General features: G+C 34.7%; 1 protein-coding gene across 1 annotated transcript; it reads left to right on the top strand.

Moving 5' to 3' along the window:
- The first annotated feature begins 15,321 nt into the window (after window positions 1-15,321).
- On the top strand, window positions 15,322-22,811 carry LOC115994085 (WAT1-related protein At5g64700-like). Its single transcript, XM_031118111.1, has 7 exons — window positions 15,322-15,555; window positions 15,665-15,727; window positions 15,908-16,024; window positions 20,869-21,121; window positions 21,375-21,533; window positions 21,787-21,938; window positions 22,379-22,811. Exons 1-7 carry the CDS (start codon window positions 15,383-15,385, stop codon window positions 22,545-22,547), a joined length of 1,086 nt encoding a protein of 361 aa, XP_030973971.1. The 5' UTR covers window positions 15,322-15,382; the 3' UTR covers window positions 22,548-22,811.
- Window positions 22,812-24,249: the final 1,438 nt, after the last annotated feature.

Genomic DNA, 24,249 nt, shown 5'->3' with positions numbered 1-24,249 from the left:
CTCAACATCAAGACCCATGGAACTCTTATGTTATATGGAACTCGATAGTTAGCCTTGATATACAGAGTGTATTACAAGTGCATCAGAATGAACATGAATGTTTAAGCAATAGACAAGAGAAAGGTGGGAGAAACCACTCTCATCCAAACCAAGGATGTTAGATCCACAATTCAGGTCCCTAGAACCCTGAAATGGTCGAAAATTACCTTCCCAACCAATTGGACTCTAGAAAATGAGAATAATTATCTACAGATCCAAAACCCAGCTAGAAATCCAGATCTAGATTTTGTCCAGCAACTAGCAGATGGAACGGTTAGACTGAGTTTTGACCAATCTAGGTTTAGAGCACCCTTAGAGTATGATGAACCCAGGTCTAGATCTCCAATAGATCTACACCAACCCTTTAGGTAGCCAACTATCCTTCTTAGAGATAGACCTGCATCCCAGTGTAGCTCATCCAGGAACCTAGCACCCTTTCCCAGATCCAGGAGAGACCTAGGACTAGAACTCCAAGGTGTAAGAACCTAATCCCAGGTTAGTACCCCTTGTTACATATCTAAGCAAGAGTCAGTTGCTGATCAAGAAGAAGACAACACTAGTCAAGATAGTCAAAAGCCTCATTCACCATTAGGAACTGATATGAGAGATCCCTTTCAGCTAGAAACTGAAATAGATCATCAACTCATGGTGATAAGTAAAGAATTCACCCCTGATATGGATGCCTTACGCAAAGAGTTCAGCTCTGAAGAAAATAGAGTCAAGAGAGAAGCCTATAGAGCTAACCATACCAGAGAACAAAAGAAAGAAGTTTTGGAAAAATGGAAAGCATTCATGAGAGAAATATCTAGCAATGTCCCTTTCTTTGAATACTTTGAGAACCATTTTGAGTGGCATAAGAAGTCCTGTGTCATCACCAAAACCAACTAGACCACAGAAGACAACAAAGGAAATAAGAAAATTGTTAGGTCTAGTCATCCTCCCCAGAAAGCCATACTCTTTACCCACCGTGGCAGTGATATAGTTGCCTCTCCCTTCAAGCACCCAACCAGTGAAGAAAAGGTTGTCAAGAAGGTAATAGAGCAAAACAACTATACCAACCAGTGTTTAGGAGTTATAGGTAAACAGCTTGATAGGATAGAAGATCGGATAGACAACAAGGTTATCCTCCAACCAGGAAACCCTAGTAAACCTATCCAAGCCTTAGAGAAGCCTTTAGTCAAGCTCACCACAACCAGACAAGCTAGTCTCAGACCTAAGGATAAAACAGCCTTAGAAATAGTTGCCCAAAAGCTTGAGGAACTCGTGAAGAAGGAACCAGTCACCCCTTTACCATATCACACCTCAACCAGCACGGAACAATCTAGAGACAACCGGCTTATTACCTTAGAAGCCCATACAGCCTATAGCAATTCTAGTAAAACCTCCTCAGAAGCCGAAAAGGAGATAGAACATCTAGAAAACCAGTTTCGCAGCTTAGAAGTAAAAAGGCTTACCCATCCCAAGGTAACCCCAACTAGCTTATCCAAGAATTGGTACCCCATACCATCACCCCTTGACCTCCAGTACGAGGAAAGGAATACCCAGTTCACAGTATCCACTAGTAAACTCTATGAATGGAATATAGATGGTTTATCAGAACAAGAAATCCTAAACAAGATTCAGCATAAGACCATGGTAGCCAATAACTACCTAAATGATGGACTTCAAAACACAGAGGTCATAAAGCTCATGATTTTAGGATTCACAGGAAAACTGTTAGATTGGTGGAACAACTGCCTCACAGAAGAGTCTAAAGAAGACATTAAGCATGCTGTCCAAAAAGATGAGAATGAGAACCCCATCTTCGACGAACGCATAGGAAGAGGTGTTCCCGACGGAGTCAATACCCTGATCTATATGATCATGAAACACTTCGTAGGTAAACATAGCAACATCACATCTAGGATTTACGACTAGTTGAGTAACCTTAGATGTAAGAACCTTGGAGAATACAGGTGGTATGAAAACGTGTTCACCACCAGAGTTATGCATAGAAGCGATTACAACTCTCCATTTTGGAAGGAGAAGTTCATCAATAGATTACCCACATTTTTTGGCGAGAAGGTCAAAGAAACCCTTGCTAGCCCCTTAGGTGTCATAGATTATGATAACCTAACCTATGGAGATATCTCTAGCACAATCCGGAGTGAAGGAATGAAGATGTGCAGAGATTTGAAAATCCAAAGCCAAACTAGCAAGAGTAAAGCCAAGTATGAAGTAGGAAGCTTCTGTACACAGTACGGCTTACCTTCTGTCATCCTAAAAAAGAAATCCAAATACAGAGGAAAAGAATCCTCTGAGAAGTTCCATAAGAAAAGGACATCATCCAAGTATTATAGGAAACAGAAGTTCAAGACTGATGATTTCTACAAGAAAGGAAAGTCCAAGTCCACAGGAAAGTTCATACCTAAAACATCAGGAAAATGTTTTAAGTGTGGCAAGAGAGGTCATTTCTAGAAAGAGTGTAAAGCTAGGGCCAAATCCCTTATCAACACCCTTATTACTGACCAAGCTAGTAAGGAAGAAATCTTCAAACTTTTAGAACTCGACCACTTAGACAGTGAGTCTCCCAATAGTTCTAGTGAGGAAGAGAAGAACCAGTTATATAGGTCATCCTCTGAACCCTCTAGAGTCTCCTCTAGCTCCTCTAGTGGCCCATATGAACTTTTAGCTTGCAAAGATAGTTGTTGTAGAAATAAAACTATCAATGTTCTCTCTAAGCAAGAAGAACTCCTCTTAGATCTCATAGAACAGATCGAAGACCCAGTTGTTAAAGCTCAAAGGCTTAGTGAGTTCCACAAAACCCTAGTTAAGGAAGCCAGCATATCCAAACCTAGGATTCAGGAACCCAAAGCTGATTTGGAAAAAATCTAAAATAGGTTTACCAAATTAAAGAAGGAAGTTACCATCCAAGATCTCCAGAAAGAGATCAAGGATACCAAGTCAGAAGTGAGAACCCTTAGGCAAGAGTTAACCATCCTTAGGGTAGATCACAATCTCATGGACCAAAGAGTCAAATAGTTGGAAAATACTTCTCATCAAGGCAATGAGGAGGGAACCTCATTACAGAACCCTTCAGATGATGAAGTAGATGAAACAGTTAACCCTACAGCTGATATGGTACAAGAACCATCCAGTGAGACGTTCTTACAAACCATCAATAGGATTAACCTCCAGAAATGGCACTCCAAAGTCAGGATTGTCATTAGCAAAGATTTTGAATTTGAGGTAGTTGTCTTAATAGATTCAGGTGTTGATCTCAACTGCATTAAAAAAGAAATTATTCCCTCCAAATATTTCAAGAAAACCAAAGAAAGGTTGACTTCTGCAAGCGGAGGAAAAATGCAGATTGAATTCAAGATTCCAAAAGCCCATGTTTGCCAAGACAATACGTGTTTCAAAACCACATTTGTCCTTGTCAAGAACATGACAGATAGGGTCATCTTAGGAAACCCTTTCATGTGTTTGTTGTACCCTTTCATCATGGATAGTGAAGGAATCACCACCCATCCTTTTGGCCAACCAGTTAAGTTTAAGTTTCTTAGGAGCCCAGAACCTAGAGAGATTAGCAACCTCTAGGAAGTTTCTGTCTCTAAAACTCTTAACCTTATCAATGCCAAAATATCTTCACCTACATTTCCAAACAATCCTAATCAAGCCAAGAACCTGATCAATTTATACCTTCCATCTCATTCATAATTAATGATTCTTTTGATCCCAATCAATCTCAAAAATCCTTATCATATCCCATTTCATGCATCCAGTATAAAATTATTTGCTCCATGACATCTCATGATTTTAACAAAAATGTTTTTGAAAATAATCATTCTATTAATTCATGGCAAGAAGAAAAGGAAATAACTCATTACACTAGTGTGGAACATGTCTTCTTCAAGTTCAAGAAGAAACAAAGGAAAAGCACCTATATAGGGTTTTCCTCACAAAATGCATGAAGGTGCTTCTTCTGGATCAGAACCTAGAAAAGCAACATCCCTTCAAGATCTAACCCCAGCTAAAATAACATTTTCCAGTGGCTATATGGCCATCACCTTACAAGAAGTCTTATCCAAGAACCTACAATTCAACAATGGAGTGTACATAGACCTACCACCCTCCATTAAATTCATCATTGATAACCTTCAGAGAGCCTTTACCCAAAACAACTATAATCTTTTCCAAAGAACCCTCAAAGCACTAGAACTACACTTAGTCAACCTTGAGGCAAGAAACACAACTCTCACTAGTCAACTCTTTGGCAAAGAGGATATCCATTCTATGGATAAAATTACTATTATGGGCACAGATTATGCTAGGTTAAGTCTTAAGACTCAAAACCAGCTAAGAAGTGCTGTCGCTAACTTGTCTATCGACATACAAGTTTGTATCTTGGGAAGCAAGGCTATGTTTGAATCATGTGACCAATGGTTCGAGCATTTCAAAATATTGGTTACCACTCATTTCCCAGTTTATGGTGAAGACTCAGATGACATTGAAAATGCCTTCATCCAGTTAACCTGGGACGAATACTTTGGAAGCAGCCATAGGGTCTATGAAAAGAACCATCCTTTTCCCGGTCTAATAGTCAACTATGAAGACGGGGCAGATGAAGAGGATAGAGATCCAAGCTGGCTTTCAATGTTTGAATATGGCTTTATCAAACTCATCAAGTTAACAAGCCATAATCAAATCAGCCAATTTCCCCAGATAATCCAACAGGTTGTTGCAAAGATCAAAAGTCCATTTGTTTCCATCAGATGCTGGAGCACTCTCCCATAATGGGAGAGTAACAATTGGATGTCTGTCCAACCTGCTCACCACCTTGTACTCATCAACGGGTACACCCACAATGGCCCCTGGTATGAAGGAGATACCTACTTATCCTACAGAGATCCATATGCTCTTGCAGGATGTTGGAAGGACTACTTCAACAATGAAATTCTAGATGTTACTAGTAAATTATGGAAAAATTACCATTTCACAGGAAATACTGGCAGAATTTCAGTATTTACCACCGGGCCATACTCCGAAGCCTTCCATACTCAAAGGCTTGATTACATTGATCCCGGACAGCAAACGACAAAAAATGCAGATCATGAACCTTTACTATACTGTGGTTTTTGTAATCAATATGACAAATATCATGAGCATAATTGTGGCTATAATCCCCCATAGGATCCCTTTGATGGATACCCATCTGATGCTTATGATACTGATTAAGATATTTTGAATAGCTCCAGAATAGCTCCAGAGCTCCAGAACAGCTCTAGAACAACTTTTGTAGTTCGGTTACTATTTAGGAACAGTACCCGCACCAGTCACTGTGCATGAACAGTATTCATCCACAGCACACTATTCATCCACAGTACCCGCACCAGACATAACACTATTCATCCACAGCACCAGTCACTGTGCATGAACAGTATTCCAGAAAAGCAAGGGGACAAGTCACTATTCATGAATAGTGACCGTTACTGTTCATCAAACAGAACCCCCGACAGAATCATCCAGAGTTACTGTTCCGTGATTTCAGCAATCTCCTGAAGAATCCAAGGCTTCCTCCAGCTATATAAGGAACCCTTAGGCTCAGTCTTCGGCAGGTCTTCATTCTAGAGCCAGTTTAGGTTTAGCTCAGAAAAACCTCCCTTCTCTTTACAACCTTTAGAACTTGTAATCAGAATGGCAATTCCAGTTTACACTTGTAACACCATAGCCATGGTTTTCACAATTGTAACCTTTTATTTATGCTTCCACTCCCAGATGGCCTTAGTCGGCCTCCCCCCTAGTCTGTAACTTACCCCCTTTTGGTATCAGAGCCAAGTTTGGCTGATAGAAGTTTGTTGTTTTTAGTCAGTGATCACACCTTTAAGTTTATCTTTCCATCATCACGCTTGCTTTGGCCATTGAAATCCAATTGGCTCTATTATTTGAAGCCTATCAAGAAATGAAAGAAAATTATAAAATACTTTGGAAGTATGATAAATATATACTATTTCTTCTCTCATCTCACATGTATAATGCATTCTATCCAGAATTCGATTAATGAAACTTACTATTAGATAAAAGTAGTGAGTTTGTATTTATCGTACTCTTTAAAATATTTTATAATTACTTGAAAAAAATTAAGATGGATTAGTTAAACAAATTAATCTAAACAATTTAGGATTAGATTCGATTTGCGGCTTAGGGAATTTTTTTTTTTTGGAGAAATCACAATAGCTTAACGCCGTAACCTATAGGTAGCTATAAATTAAGTATGAGACAATTTATCTTTGGTTAGAATAAAATAAATTTAGATTAGGTGGTCTCCACTCTCCACTCTCAAATTAAGTTAGAATCTTTTGTCTATCTTTATTTCTCATATTATATTAAAAGTTTTATGTGTTATCTTAAGCCTTCGTGTTGAATAGTTTTGTGCCCCTATTATTTGATCATTAATCATATGCATTAATTTATGCTTTTGGTACGATTTGATACATTATTTTATTATTATTATGAATTAGTGTATAATCCATGCATATGTATGGTACAATTAAAAACAATAATAATCACACCCACATATGAGTTTAAATTATACATAATTTAAGAGTTACAACGTTTTTAAACTATAGATATATACATGAGTTTTTACTCTTTTTTTTTTTTTTTTTGATATACACATGAGTTTACTTCTTTTTTTTTTTTTTAGTTTATTTATATTAAGTGTGTGTTTGGTATGGCTTAAAAAGTTAGTTTTTTTTACTATTCAGCTTATTTTTGCTACTATTTAGAGTCTCATTGTACTTTTTGATACTATTTATGAGTCTCACTATACTATTTCAACTTCCTTTTAGCTTTATCTACAGTACTTTCAGCAAAAAAATTTTAGTTTTAACTAAATAAGCTGTTTTCAAACAGACACTAAACTCTTCATCTTTTGCATAACATTAACTCACCTAAAAAAAAAACTTAGATAGGATAAATGATGCAAAATTAAACAATTAGAATCCAATTTAGAATCTAATTGAATTTTCTCTTAACCTTGACTTTCAATACATATACAAAAGAGCTACAAAATAAATATATTACAACACAATATATTAATGCCTACGAGATTATGAATATTTTGTTTTCTCAGAATATGCTTTTGTCTTTTTTTTTTTTTTTTTTTGGTTATTAAAGATTTTAATATAATTGTATATTCTCTTTGATTAAGGGTTTTATTTTTCTCATTGAAAAGAAGATTTAAGAAAAAAAGAATCTTTACCTATCGAATTATCAAAAATAGAAAAAAGAAAAAGAAAGATTCTTTATTAGTTTCGATTTGTATCCTATAGATAATTGAAAACATAAATAAGATTCGAGACCACCTTCATGATTTTTTTATTTTTTTATTTTTTATTTTTTATTTTTTTAACTAAAAAAAAAGTGATGATGCCTTGCCTTTTTTGGGAAATGAAGATATGTGTTTAACTTAAATTCTCTCTCTCTCAAAAAGGAAAAAAGTACAGTCCATATATACAAAAAATTGTCCAATAAGTGGGAAGCTAGTTTGTTAATATGAACCCTTTTTTTTACTCCAAAATTTTTTTTTTTTTTTGGCTAAATAAAAGGGGAGGGGTACCAACAGTACTAGTGACCACTGAGTAGTGTCCAATTGGGTATGACCATATATAGTTGGGTTTTTTTTTTTTTTTTTTTTTTAATTATTATTATTATTTGTTTAATGTGAAAGTATAGAAAATAAAAAAACTAATTCATTATTACTATTCCAAACATAATGAATTAATACAAATTCCACATAAACAAATAGAATAAATTATCAAAGGGAAAATAATAGTAATTCTTTTTTTGGAATAGTACTCTCTCTCTCTCTCTCTCTCTCTCTCTCTCTATAGCATAATTGGATTGTGTTTCACATTGACAAATAGCAAATAGCTAGACTTATCTTCTTCCCAAAGCCTCTGAAATCGGCTTTGAATAACCTAAAGCGTTATGCTTGATTGACCATTTATAATTAACAAGTGTTTAGGCATTTTAAAGTGATCGTGAGTGCATCATCAGCTGCTTGTGAAGAACATTAAAATCATTAAATAACCAGGAAAAAGGGGAATCAAGAATTTAATCTTTACTTTAACAAGATCTTGCCCCCAGGAAAAAAAAAAAGTGCCTAAATTATCAAACAAAGCAAACCTACAGTTGCATAGTCCCATTTTCTTTAAGGTCATAGTCATAGACTCATAGTGCTCTAGGAAATGCATAACAATTAAAAGGAAGCATCTATCACGGACAAAATTGCCAAATGCCCATTTCGGGAAAACTAATTAGCATTTTGCCTTTCTTCCCAAACTAAATAGGGAAATGCCCCTCTTTTGAAACTCGACTTTTTCAAAATCGAGTTAAGCCCTATAGTGATGTTTTCAAGGACCTATAGTGACGTTTTTAAAGACCTATAGTGGCGTTTTATAACTTGATACTCATAAAATCGAGTTATAGGCAATAAAATTGCCTATAACTCGATTTCATGGATATCAAGTTATAAAACGTCACTATAGGTTTTTAAAACGTCACTATAGGTCCTTAAAAATGTCACTATAGGGTTCCAGAAATTTTTTTTTTTTTAAACTCGATTTTGAGAAAATCGAGTTTCAAAAGAGGGGCATTTCCTTAATTAGTTTGGGAAGAAGGGAAAAATGCTAATTAGTTTGGCTAAAAAGGGCAGAAGCCCATTTTGTCCCATCTATCACAAAATAATAACATGTAGATAATGATAAAGTAAAATTGATAATATAAAATATAAAAAAGAGAGAATATTAAAATTTTTCAAATTGTTCGACGAGTGGAAGCATGATTTCTCATGTCAACGAGAATATATATTTACATATGCAATCACGTGTAGAAATTAGTGATAACGTGAGGAAGGAAAGAAAGTAAATAAACATTTTCATGATTATGGTATAAATAACTTGATAATACATTACAATAAAGCACATATTTCTAATCAGAATTACACACAAATTTTTATTAATTTTAATTGAATTATAATTATGACTTTACAATGTTATCCTACATGATTACCTAAATTATAAAAATAATCAAATAAATTTAGTAAAAATTACACTAAAATGCATATTTCAAATAAGAGTGCAACAACAACAAAAATTTATAAATCTATAAATTAATTACCCACTTACCAATGTATCGGTCATTTAAACAAATAGTTACCTGTCACGCACCAAACCTGTATTTTTTAAACAGGATGTAACTTATTTAATTTGGGCGGGACTCAAATTGTTGATTTATCTAATTACATATTGACATGCACAATCCAAACACTTTGAAACTTCCTAAAGGACATTTAAAAATTATTTTTTGTGCAACTTTAAAAATTTAGGGGAGATTCTTGAAATTTTGGAGTAGAATGTGGTCATTTAAGAGGATTCAAAAGATCATGGAGACCTATTGTGATGCCCGAATATGATTGATTGTGTGATGTGTGTGGGTGTGTGATGAGTTCCACATCGGGTATTTACTGGGTTGAACTGAGTTTTATTAACAACTGGAAGGAATTTCAATTTCGACTGGTCTTTTTGAGGTATAGTGCAGATGTGGCTAGCGTTTTTCCTTGGGTTGTTACATATGGTATTAGAGCCGGTCCGGTAATCCCATGTGAGCTCAGAGACACTACCCCACAAAGTAGGCCCTAACGAGGACGTTAGGGATTTAAGTGGGGGAGATTGTGATGCCCCAATATGATTGATTGTGTGATGTGTGTGGGTGTGTGATGAGTCCCACATTGGATATTTACTGGGTTGAACTGGGCTTTATTAACAACTGCAAGGAGTTTCAATTGTGACTAGTCTTTTTGAGGTATAGTGCAAATGTGGCTAGCGTTTTTCCTTGGGTTGTTACACCTATGAAAAAGCTTCGGGACAAAAACTCAACACGGAGTATGAGACCTATTTGGGTTTACATATTGTGGTGGGAAAAAATAAAAAAGCAAGTTTGAATTTTATTAAAGATCGAGTTTGGGGCAAGTTGCAAGGATGGAAGGAAAAATTGTTGTCAGAAGCGGGGAAGGAAGTTTTGTTGAAAGCAGTGGTGCAAGCAATTCCAATGTTTGCCATGAGTTGTTTCAAATTACCAGTAGGCCTTTGTCAAGACATTGAAATGCTCATAAGAAATTTTTGGTGGGAGCGATGAGAGAGAGGAGAAAAATTCATTGGATAAAGTGGGAATCTATGTGCAAACCAAAAAATGTGCATGGACTAGGCTTCAGAGATCTTTGCAAGTTCAACAAAGCTATGTTAGCGAAGTAGGTTTGGAGATTAATACAAGACAAAGAATCACAGTCTTACAAAGTTTTCAAGGCTAAGTATTTCCCAAATTGCTTTATTTTTGAAGCAAAATCATCATCGGGTTTTTTTGCTTGAAAAAGTATTTTATGGTCTAGGAAAGTCATTGCTAAGGAGGCAAGATGGAGAGTGGGGGATGGAAAATCTACATGCATTTACTATGATGCTTGGTTATTAGGCAAGGCAGAGGGGAAGGTTAGCTCTCCACCCTCTTTTCTTTCATCAGAAGTGAATGTGGATGCTCTGATTGATCCACACACAAGATGGTGGAATGTGCAACTTATTGATTTATGTTTTTATCCCCTAGAAGGTCAAAAAATAAAATCCATCCCTTTATGTTCTGTCCCACAACCTGATATTCTTATCTGGCCAAAAGAAAATTTAGGTGTTTACTTAGTGAAATCTGGCTACAAAGCTCTATGTGATGAAGATTCGCAGAACTTGGTCCTTCCTCAAGAGGCAGTAGCACAAAAAAGCAGCACAAAAAACCTTTTGGAATGGGATATGGAAGTTGAAAGTACCAAGTAAAATAAAAAACTTCTTTTGGAAATTTGTTTCAAATTCTTTACCTACAAAATCCAACATTGTCAATAGGAAAATTCTACAATACCCGATGTGTCATATATGCTCATCAGCACCTGAGAACGTGGTTCATGCTCTCTAGGGTTGTGAAAGAATAAAACATATTTGGTCTCAAGATTTTGGTTGGGTGGATCGAATAGCAGCAATTGATATTTCTTTCAAGGACCTAGTTGAAAAAATTCATGAGAAACCTCAGACTTTGGCTCTCTTTGCTATCACGGCCTGGGCAATTTGGCACCATAGAAACAAGTCTCGATTGTGGGAATACTCGATGCCACTAGATAGAATTGCTACTTATGCAAAAGACTATATCCGAAATTTGAAGAGCCTGGAATATAGAACGGACACAGAGTAGAGTTAGAAAAAATGGAGTCCTCCACCACTAAATTCTTACAAAACCAACTTTGATGGGGCTATGTTCAATGAGTCGAGTGAAGCGAGGATTGGTGTTGTTATCAGAAACTGTAAGGGAGAAATCATGGCTGCTCTTTCAGAAAAAATTCAAAAACCACAATCTGTTGTGGCCTTAGAGACGCTAGCTACTAGAAGGGCAGCCTTCTTTGCTCGTGAATGTGGTATTCAACAATCTTATTTCGAGGGAGATTATGAGTTTGTGATAAATTCTCTAAGACATGAAGAGTTGCTCCATTCCTCTGTTGGTAATCTTTTAAAAGATAGACTATCTTATGCAAGCTCTCTTTAGAGCTTTTCCTTCTCTCATGTGGGTAGACAAGGCAACTCCGTTGCCCATGCCTTTGCCCAAAGAGTAAGGCTTTTTTTTCCTATTGTAGTCTGGATGAAGTTTGTTTCTCCAGACATAAACTCTTTTATTCTGTCGGATATTTTGTCTTTTGAGTAATAAAGCTTACACATATTCCTTCTCAAAAAAAAAAAAAAAAAAAAAAGAAAGAAAAAGAAAAAGAAAAGAGGCTTCAAAAGACATTTTCATAATTTGATGGTTTTGGGGGATTTATGTTATTTTGATGGTTTTGGGTGGTATTTCAATCATATTTCATTTTTTGAAGGTATTTTGGTCATTTTTGTTGGTTAGGGGGTATTTCAAAATTTTTAAGGATATTTGATCATTTTGGATATTTTTGGGGTATTTATGTCATTTTAGATATTTGCATGGTATTTTAGCTATTTTAGAGGTTTTCAAGATACTATTTTTGTTATTTTAAAAGTTCCACAAAGAGTTTTGTCATTTTGAAGATTTTAGGGGGATATTTTAAAGGTTTTGAGAGTATTTTTGTTGTGTTGGAGAATTAGTTAGGGGCATTTCTATCTTCCCCTACTTCCTTTTTATTTTATTTTATTAATTATATAATTTTGATTTTCGTATTTAACCATTTTGAAGTTTTTATTTTGATCATTTTGAATACTTCAAATATTGATATTTTCGTCATTTAAAAGGATTTGAGAAGAGGTGGTTTTGAATCTGTGAGGGGAGAGGGGTTTCTATTCTCTTGAAGGAGACAATGCTTTACACTTCTTTATTGGTGTAAAAAAAATTTGGGATGTTAATGATTTTGGTTTGATCAAGTTTTTCAGCCACCTCAAACACTAAAAAATGAGGAAAATATTTTATAGCAAAAAAAATGGAAAGGTGAATTTCACAATTCTATTTTATTTATTACTTTTCCTTAAGAAGCTGAACAAGTAAAATTAGAGGCAGAGCTTCTTCCCTCTCCTTCCCTACCCCTACCTTTCCCTTTACGACTTTTTTAATTAATTGTTTTTTAAGGTGCAACTAAGGTTGGCTTATACAATTTGAGACTTAAGAAAAAAAAAATTAAATGAGTCTTTTTATATTTAAATAATATTTAGTTTATTAACCATTGATTTAGTCAATGTATTATATTATATATTTTTATATAAAATTCATTATTTTTACTATTTAATATGACTAATGAAAGTTCAAAAACGTGTACAAAAACACCTTTGAACGTTTAGACCCCCAAATAACAACTTAATCAATTCAAGCAATATGTCAAACAACTAGTGTGCGGAAACTTAACATATGCTATCAAACGAAATTGATTAAATACTATCTAAGTCATAACAGATTAATATCCACAGCAGATAAATAAAAAGGCAAAGATAGAGAGGAAGGAAGATGCAAACACAAAGACAACACGCGATGTGTTATCGAAGAGGAAACCGAAGCCCTCGGCGAAAAACCTCTCCGCCGCCCTCCAAGCGGTAATCAATCCACAAGAAAATATAGTTGGGATACAAGGACAGCAATAGACCCTCCAAGCCTAATCTACCCAGTGCACCTAAGCCCTCCAAGTTTCTTGCTCCAACGAGGTTACGCCGAACCTTTTTCTTTTCTAGCTTCCCGGATTCCGCTACTAGACCGTAGCATCAACCAATGAAAATTGGTTCCTTCCTAACTGCTTCCCAGAAATCCAAACAGCAGTCTCACAATGATGATGATGGTGAGAACCTGGTTTGGTATAAAGCCTCTCAAGGATTTGACAATGGAAAGGAAGAGAGTTGAGGAATTTGAAGAGTCTCTAAGGTATAGATTGTGTGTGAATCAATCTAGTTTTTCTCTAGGGTTTCTCTCTCAAAATTCTCTCTGGAAGCTCTCTTTCAATCGTGGGTAATAGGGGTATTTATACTGGAGTGGAGAGGAATGTGAAACGTCAGAATTCTACAAAACAGGGGTGGCTCGCGGCTTGACCTCGCGGCTTGACTAAGTCGCGAGATCCAGTCGCGAGATAACCGTATGGCCAGTTGTCCTGTTTTGTCCTATAGTGCTCCAGCTAGCAGACTGTTCACCTTCCAGCATGCTTGGCACGTGAGGTTGCTTCTGGCGGCTTGAAGCCGCGAGTCACCCGCGAGACCCAGCCGCGACACTCTGTTTTCTTGCACACTCTTGAGCAAACTTCACTCTATCTCACTCACTACCCTTACATCAAACCCACCTAAATACAGGGTTACTAAATGCTGAATTACAAGCAAATTTGGCACGGAATAAAGCCAATAAGATGGTTGAATAAATTCAACCTTACAACTAATACACTTGAGTGATGCTAAAGATACAAAAAATTTTTACTACATAAGTCATACAAACTAACGTGTCACAAAAAAAGAAATTTAATTCGAACATTCATTATATTGTTTAAGTGATAATAATTATATTCACGACATATTTGTTTGCAGGTTCTTTGTAGTACAACTTATAGTAGTTTTAGTATTTTTCATTTGCTTAATGGTGATTTGGTTGGATTTATATTAATATTTTTTTAGTATGTTAAAACTAATACAAATTTATTACAAAAAATTTACAAACTGATATGAAAAATTAATGTGATCTTGCGGCACTCTAACAAGATAATAAATAAGTATTTGAATTATTTTTTGTGGTCAATGACAAACAATTTGTAAAATTCATGTAATAAAATTTGTAATATTTTTAGCATCACTCAATTTTTTTTTTTTTTTTTGACATTCTTACAAGTGGAGGAAAAATAATACAACTCACATTAAAAAAAAAAATCACTTATTGCTCCCATTTTGGGGGCTTTTCTCTAGTAGGGCCCAAGGTGCAACCATGCAGTGTAATGGAATACTATCTTTGACGCAAAAGGAAAGTAAAAGCACCAAACAAGCATATTCCAGAAATTGGCTGTTTTTTACTATTTCTTTTCCTCTATTCCCTCCCCCTCTTTTTTGTTGAGAAAAAATGACTGTTTTTTTAATTTTTCTTTACTTATACTTTCATTGACCTCCTAATTATCGGAAAGTGAGGGTTTAAGAAACTAGCTAATCAAATACCATCTCGATATTTTCTCAAAAAAAAAAAAAACCATCTCGATATTATGATTTGAATCTTGAGAAAAATCTTTAAAAGATGTGTCAAAGAATGAGTTAATTTAATTTAGAAATGGTATGCTTAATTAAAAGATTTCCTCATAAATAAAAAATAAATAAATTTTTCTTGTTTTAACAGCTATACCGTATACAATTTTTGGTTTGATATATAGGAGGTAGCTAGGTACGTACTCATTTACATGATGCCCCATTTGTCTTTTGTATACTTGTCTGGAAATTTGGACAAATTGGACAACAGTGGGAAAGAATATCAATGTAGAGGATCCAAAGCCTTACAAGAGAAAATACCCATGTTGATCTTAAGGGACAACTAACTTTTGGAACTTCTGCATGAGTGGTGAATAGTTACACCACTAACACCTTTTGGTGGCCCCTTAGTATTAAAGCAACTTGGTATCTTCACCACACAATACACACGTCATAATATAGGAGACATGTTCTTTTCATTGAGCGTTCCCTTGAATATTGTCCACTAATAATGTTGATTTTAAATTATTTATATATATAAGCCATTTAGCTAGTTTTTACCTTACTACTACTTGAACAAGTGTGACTCTAGCTAGGTTTTAGGGTTCACTTCGCCAAAAATGAAGGAAAAAAAGCCTTTTTTGATTGTGATTCTTATACAAGCAATATATTGTGGCATGTTCTTGCTGTCCAAGGCTGCATTAGATGGTGGTATGAACAATTTCGTGTTTGTTTTTTATAGACAAGCTGCAGCAACTATTTTCTTAGCTCCTCTCGCCGTATTCTTTGAACGGTATTAATAACAACAATAATATTACCCTTTTTTTTTTTGCTTTTCTCCCTAAGTATATTTGGTGATGAAAATGGTGAATGAATCTTGGTTATTTTATATTGGGCTCTAGGAAAAAGGCGCTGCCCCTATCATTGGTGACCTTCTGCAAGATCTTTCTTCTTTCTCTATTTGGGTATGTCCTATTTAATTTAATTTATTTCATTTTGCTTCAAAATTTTGCTTTTCATTATTTTGCAGTCACCTACTAAGAATGAAAACCATTATTACAAAACCACATATTGGTGGATAACCATGACTAAAACCTTAAAGAAAAGCTTTCATGCGTGGTCTTGTTCTATTTTTCCAATTTCAGGATCGTTTTAAGCCTGGATATCTATGGCATAGCTATTGTTTATACGTCAGCAACATTGGCTGCAGCAATTACAAACTGCCTTCCAGTCATAACTTTTTTCTTGGCAGTATTACTCAGGTAGCGTTCTATTGTAACTTATTTTATAATTCATGTTTCTTTTTCTCCAAAACTATAATATGGCAACTTGTAGTTTAGTGGTATCGTCTACTGCTTCTCATGAAAACAATCAAAATTTGATTCTTCTCACCTTCGATCTTGTAACCATTAAATTAAAAAAAAAAAAAATATATATATATATATATATATATAACAAGGTATGTGGGCTGATAAATCTCATAAACGTACAAATATATTACAAGTTTGGAGTATAAGCTAGCTCTGAAGTCTGTGTAGTAGTTCTAAATGTATGGAAGTTTTGTTCTGTTTTTGTTTTTGTTCTAAGGGTACTTTGTGGGAAGGCACAAGATGATACGGCTACAAACCGTATTAGCTAGAGGGAAAAGATTTCTTCATGGAAATGGAAAGTGTTGGATTTGGATGGACGGTTTTAAAAATATAATAAAATAATTCAACGATTCATAATAAAGTAAGAAACTCACGATCATATGAATTTTAAAAATAAACACATGATGTGCATAATAATAAAATTACTTATAGCTATTACTGATATGTGGCTTGGTTGGTGTACAAATATCTTACTCTTCTTAAAGGCGTATTTTCTCACTAACATGTGAGAATATTCAACATACATCTAAACGATGCAGCGGTTTCACTAGCTCATCTCTCCAATGATACAAGTACAACAGTCAAACACATCTTCCCACAACATAACAATGCCCACTCTATAAAGCAAAAGCTCCACCAAAGAAACATATATTTTCCCACAACATAACAATGCCCACTCTACATGTATCTCAATAATTCTAATCTATATATTCTTCACGGTTGGCATGGTTCCTTTATCTAGAGTTAAAATATTTGTGAGTTACATGAAAACTTAATCACAAAATAATGGACAACAATTCACAAGATATTTCGTAACAATTATTTGTCTTAATGGGCTATATTATATTTCATAATAAATTTTATAGTCATTATGAACATAGCCAAGAGCCTTGTGGATTAATTGGCATAGTGTTTTAGGGTTCAAATCTCCACTCCTGAATCTTATTTAGTAAAATAGTAACCTCTACTCTAGAGTCAATAGTGATCTTAAATTTGAATTATTAAGAATTATTACTCACGCATAAAGGTCTAGATATTGACATTAACTTTTTTAAGCTGGCATGCTTCAACCCTAAGTTTAATCTTGGTTTCATGAATGCTCCAAAGCATAATCTCAAATTCTTATACAGCTCCATTGCGACACTCGTATAGGTAAAGTTTTCGTGGGTGGTTTTGTTATTCTAACATTCCACTCGTACAAGTTACAAACTAGTTTTGCATTGATTGGTTGAGTTAGATATGCCTTGAAAGTGTCCGTAAAAATCTCATAGTGACAATTGGTTGAGTTGTCTCTTGATTTTTGTTGGAATTTTCTTGTGTCTTCTCAATTCTTAGAGAAATGACATAATAATCTAACCAACTTGTATATATCTCATTTTTATGTCAATTTATAAAGTATATATGTGGATAGTACAATCAAGGCTCCAAACATAATGAATTTCCCAAATGAAAAAGGGGAATAGATAGGTATAATTTATCGTCTAATTAGATTTGTCTAATTAGATTTGTAGAGTGTTATAAAGCTCGATTAGTAGCCAAAGGCTATATAGTAAAGACTAAAGAGTTGACTATGAAGAAATATTTGCATCTATATCAAGAATGAGTTTTGTTTGGGCTCTCATCCTTATCGCATCTTCTAAGAAATGGTCTCTTTATCAAATAGATGTAAAAAATTGCATTTTTTAATGGTAATACTTAGGAGGAAGTTTACATGCATCGTCCCCTAGGATACTCTCATAAGCCCAATCAAGTTTGTAAACTTTGCCTTGCCTTTTGCAGTCTTAAACAAGCACCACATGCTTGGTTTGAGAAGTTCTGACAAACTTTGAATCGTGTTTGTTATTTAGAGAGATTCCTTGTTTAATTTTTCAAATTCCTCTCCTTATTTTATGTTGATGATATGATTATCATCAGAAAAGATATTTAGGGTATTCAACCCTTGAAACATCTTTATACTTAATTTACAATGAAAAGTTTGAGATTTCTCTGATATTTCCTGGGTATTAAAGTTTCTAGTTCACCTAAAAGGCTAAGAATTTTTGTAATCCAGGTATACCAATGACATCATTAGCCATGCACGTTTAGATCGCGGTAAAATGTCAAGCTCTGGCTAACAACTGGTGTTCCATTGTTGAATCCTACTTTTATTATTAAATTAGAGCCAATAAAAATTTATTATCTAGAATTTGTTGTGAAAATATTGTGACTATAACACTTCATTTTAACTAAACTTAAGAAATTCAAGACATAATAGAAAAATGTTTCTTTATGTATAATGCTTGACATATGAATGAAATATATACAAAAAAAGAAAACAACAAGAAGAAATAAAAGACAAAAAAGAATGATATCCGAAGTAGAAGTATTATTACTTCATTGTTCTCTTACAAAAATGGGTACAGTTGTATGGACACGGCTTGTATCCAGTATATATATATATATATATATATATGTATTAGATATGTTGAGATACAGATATGTGTCCAAAATTAAACATATATTTACATCCTAATTTGTTCAATGTAACTGATGCATTGTACATAAGCTCCTCCCTAATTATATAAAGCAAAATTGTCTTATAATATGAGACAAAATAAAAGACAAGAAGAAATCTCTAAAACAATACTAACTATTTACCTAATTCTTCCTCCTATCTTTCTACTAACTTTTAGAGCATGCATTTAATAGGTGAGGAAGCTACATTTCTCTTAGAGCAAGACCTAAGTACAGTACTAGAAGTTGTTCCTTAGATTCACCATTTAAGATTCTGCCATATGAATTTTTTCTCACGAGATGGAAATGTATTTTTTAGTTAAGTAGTCACATGACTAAATCTTAAAAGACGAACCTAAGATACTGCACTTAAAGTACTGTACCTAAATTTTATCATTTTTCTTAACCCCACTTGGATTAATTGCTCATTGTGGCACACAAGAAAAACATCATGTGTGGGTCCCTTGAATTTTTGGAATATCTAGTGAGATGAATACCCCCACATAATTGAACTTTGGAATTGCAACCCAAACTAGGCAGTCTCTATCCAAACTAGCAAAATTCTAAAACGTTAAGGGCACCTCCAGAAAATTGCAAGAGCGACAAAATTTATATTTATAGCAAAGATCTTCTATTTACAGGCGTATCATATCTAATAAGACATAGATAGAAAGTTCGTATATGCCACAACAGAGAAGCAAGGCCATATGTTATTCTATGATTTTATTTTGTGATGTGTATCTTCTTTTTTTTAAAAATGAATTTGATGCATATCTTCTTGGATTATAATGGAGCTTATTTTTTACATTGCAACCAAAATTAGGTGTGATGTCTCGAGCAACCCCATTTTTGTCTATATTCCTCCTTGTATTAATATCAATTAATAAGATGAATGCTTGGAGCGCAAATGGGCGAGAAAACCACCCTATACAAATACAATATGACATAAATCAACTTGTCACAAATCTCTGTCCACTTCCGCTGATCATAGTCGAACATGGCTTTTGCATTTCAATTTTGTTTTTGGATGAACACATTTAACGAACAGAAGAGGCCAGCTGCTTGATGCATGTAGAAGGAACTTTAGATGGTAAAAACAGCAAAAATAAAGCCAGATTTAGTGTATAATGCTAACAACCTTGTTGCTTAATTGACATTTCTTTAGTATTTCTAAGGAAGATGTCCTATATTCAAATCCCTCCTCTATTAACAATTGAATTATCATAAAAATGAAAAACACGCTGAAATGGTTGTCATTTTTGAAATGATAATTAAAACAAAGGTTAATATACTCTTTAACAATTTAAGCCCCGCCATCCTCCTTGGTAGGGTACCAATATATTCGTTCACTTGCCAACTGTCAAATGGCAAAATTTACACCCTAATTTTTATGCATGTGATGCGCTAAGTTATCCACTTATCTTAACTAACACCATTAATACACACACAGAAACTCCAAAATACTTTAGAGGAATATATATATATTTGTGAACTAGTTTAGAGGAATTTTTTTTTTTTTTTTGGAGAGAAAAAAAGAAGGTGATTAAGTAAGAGAGTTTCAACCTATGACGTCCGCTCTTAATAATAGCTCTATCATCAGACTAAGACACCAATCGGTTTTTGGTGTACATAGAGATTAAATCTCAAATCTTTTATTCAACCATCAGAAATTTTACTAGTTGAGTTAACTAGAATCCACAGTTTAGAGGAATTAAAAACACGAGTATACAAAAAATATCTCCCAACCTTTATAATTTCCCACAATTAAAGTTCAAAGAAACCAAGATCTCTTGACGTAAGATACTTAGATACTCAAAGATCACTTGAAAAATTGTCATTCACAATTCTACAACACACATTGCTTAATTACAAAAGATTACATTGTTTTCTGTTACACAACACATACTCTCTATTTTTCCAACGCAATTTGCTATTGACACCCCCAATTTATACTAAGTAAGACAACATAGTATATTGGAGGATGCTTTTCATATTAGTAACAATGAGAATCTTATTTCTTATCCACAATAAGAATTTAAATCTGATTCATTAGCTATTTTATTAGTCAAGTTAGTTACTCCAAGTCCAAGGCAAGCTTATGTTGTTTGCTTAGTATGTAGTAGAAGTCCACTTTAAATACACAGAAGAATCATTTAATGCAGAGCTTATGTTCTTTGATTAGTATATAGGAGTTCATTTCAAATATATAGATAATTCATTTAATGTGGAAAGCTATGATATAGGATGGAGGTGTTGGAGTTGAGGACAATTGCGGGGGTTGCAAAGCTTGCAGGTATACTATTCTGCATAGCCGGTGCAGCGACCCTTGCTTTTTACAAGGGACCCCATTTGAAATTCTTTGGCCAACATCACCTCTTCGGTCACCCTAAACTCGAAGATCACCTTGTTCATCTTCCTTCGAACAAAGCGTGGATAAAGGGCTGCTTCCTCTTCCTTATTTCCAGCACCTTTTGGGGTCTATGGCTTGTTTTGCAGGTATGTAAATTCTTTGCTTCTTGTTTGAGGTGTAAATTTGCCTAGTTAGAATTTTATCGTGAAGCAAGAACAATGTTTTTCATGTAACTGATTCACATGATCTCGATGGGTAATATATGTCATACATGAAAGATGTTTAAGTTGTGGAAGACTCCTATTATTGACAGTGTGTGATTGCGTAGATATATAAATTTCTATACACACACACACACCCCCCAAGTAGTAGACTTATTCTTTTTTTTTTTGGATGCAGGCACCAGTTATGAAGAGCTACCCTCCAAAGCTTCTCTTCACTACTCTTCAGTGTTTTTTGAGCTCCATTCAGTCATTTGCCATTGCCATTGCTTTTGAAAGAGACCCTTCTCAATGGAAGCTGGGTTGGAATGTCAGACTCCTAGCCGTAGCTTACTGTGTAAATCTCCACTGCTACTTTTTTCAATCATTTCCCTATTTTGAGACCAAAGAGATTAAGGAAAACGAAACGGATGCGCGGAATAATAACATAGTTATTGTGCGATTTCAAACAACCATTAGCTCTATAAAACTTTCTATATATACTTTCATATCAGATAAATTAACTGAATTAATTGTAATTAATTTCAAATCATTTCACTAATTTATACATAATAAAGCTAACAAAACTAGTTGAATTTATTTTCTGGCAGGGAATTGTGGTGACTGGTTTGACATACTACTTGCAAGCATGGGTTATTGAGAAGAAAGGACCAGTTTTCCTTGCCATGTCTACACCATTGGCTCTGATCATGACAATGTTCTCTTCCGCAATTCTCTTAGGCGAGATCATTAGCTTGGGAAGGTAATCAATTCTTTACATAAACCAAATCCTTGCCACAAAAATTGATGTCAAAGTGGGCAAATTAAAGATCAGGTGCAATGTCCTGCTGTATGCAATTGCTTTCAATTGCTGAGATTGAGAGTTAAAAAAGCAAATTTCATTTTTGAGTTTTGAATAAAAATGGTTAGAAATAGTGGTTGATAACTTGATATCTCTTCAACAATATAATAAATAGATATTTTAACTATTTTTTAAAATCTATATTAATTTTTTATATATTTCAACAGTAAAATTTATAATATTTCCAACATATTACCAAAATATATATATATATATATTTATATAATATCTCCAACATTTAATACTTATTTAATAATTTCTATTAACAGTGAATGACACTATTCATTTTATTATTACTTTCAGTTTCCATAGTTATATACGTTATCTTCTTGTATTTGTAGCCTTCTAGGTGGCCTCTTGTTGGTTGGAGGGCTATACAGTGTTTTGTGGGGGAAAAGTAGAGAACAGAAAGTAAATGGTGGGAGTAGTTTAACAGTTGAAGGAGACAAAGAAAGTTCAGAACTAAAGGAAGAAGTGGCCTCTAAAAATCCACCACCTCTATTTGTGTAACTTATTGCCCAAGTCTTATAGTTTAGTTTAGTTTATGTTTTTTTAGGGGGTTCTTGGCAACGCAAAGTTGGTCGAGTTCCCATAGGTTTTTATCAAGATTGTTTCTATGTTTGTAAAATTGTAACGTTTTTTCGTCTTCTTTCCTTTTTTATTTTTTGAGCTATTTATGTTCGTAATGCTGAATTAAAGCCTAACGAATAAACATAATATGTACTTATGGTTTTTAGGAAAATTATATAATACTTTAGGAGTATCATAGATATATATTATTCTTTCTCGCATGAATAGTTAGTTTCATCATAAATGATAACTTTAATAGTCTGTTTGGATTGAGGGGAAGTGAGGGGAATAGAGTAGAGTAAATTGGGTTTAAAATTAGTCTATTTTCAGTCAACTCTACTATACTCTTCTCTACTCCCCCTCCTTCTCCCTCAATCCGAACGGATCCTCAGATGTCATTATCATGTATTTCAATTAGTTCCTTTCTATAGTATACACTCTGTTGATGCTCATTTTGGAAGCCCAATAGCAGGAAGAAGCCCAACAATATGGGCAGAGTACAGTTAGTGGATTAATAGAAAAAACCCATTAAGCTTGAATGACATGAACAATGGATTATAGGCCCATAAAGTAAATAAATGAGCCTTGAGGAAAGCAAATGGGCCTAAAGTAGCCTAGAGAGAGAAGTAGTAAACCCATGGGCATTATGAGATGTAGAAAAGTGAGAATGGGCCACAGTAAGCCCAAGGTAATGAAGCAAGAAAAGGGATTAGTGGAAAGCCCATGAGCTCCAAGGATGAAAAACAAGATAATTGGGTTAGGGAAACCCAAAAGAGTTAGTAAAAGTCCATGGGAATATAGAGTTAGAAAATGGGCCAAGGATGCTCAAGAAGAAAAAAATGGGACAAAGAAGCCCACGAGCAATGTAATGGGTTAAGAAAGCCCAAAGTAGCATGAATATAAATCCAATGACCACATTGAGTCATTGAGAAAAGAATAGGCAGCAGGCCCAAAAAGGCCCAACAAGCACAGGTCAAACAACACCACAGCAAGAATGACAGAGTGGTATGGTAGGAATGACAACAAGACTACAGAAGGAGCAAAGAATGGGCTAAAAGGGAAAAACCCAAGATCAAGCAAGGGCCAACCTTTGAAAGGAGCAAGCCAATAAAGAATGAAAGATCAAAAAATAGTTCACGCCATAAGAGGTCAAGGATAAGCGGCAAAACGCACAGATGAGCCTTCAGACCATGGCAAACGCATGAGCAGCAGACAAGCTTTCAACGTACACAGGAAGTGAAGCACACGTAAGGCCCAGACACTACCAACATATACCTAGCCAATACAGGAGTGGTGGATCATGGGCCAGAGGTAAGAGGGGATATGGTCTGGTGGAGGGGAGAAGGGAAAGCCTATCTTGAAGTTCTTGCTCATATTCTTTTCGGGGTAATGTCCTGCTGGGATGATTATACCACCCAAAAGAAGGCAAGATGAGTTGGAACCATAGGTGCATACCATGAGGGATAGTAAGAGAGAATGCCACAGTGAGCAAGCAAACAAAATAGTCTTCTTTGTTTGGTAATGGGGAGTGGCACAGCCAGTACAGATAAGTGGTGGTAGCTGGACAACTAAAAAACCAGTGGGTGGTCGAGAGGAACACCCTAAACCAGACAAAAATGGTTAAAAGCTAAAATGGTGAAAA

This window comes from Quercus lobata, chromosome 6 (assembly GCF_001633185.2).
Source record: "Quercus lobata isolate SW786 chromosome 6, ValleyOak3.0 Primary Assembly, whole genome shotgun sequence".
Lineage (NCBI taxonomy): Eukaryota > Viridiplantae > Streptophyta > Magnoliopsida > Fagales > Fagaceae > Quercus > Quercus lobata.
This window is presented reverse-complemented; position numbering and strand designations above follow the sequence as displayed.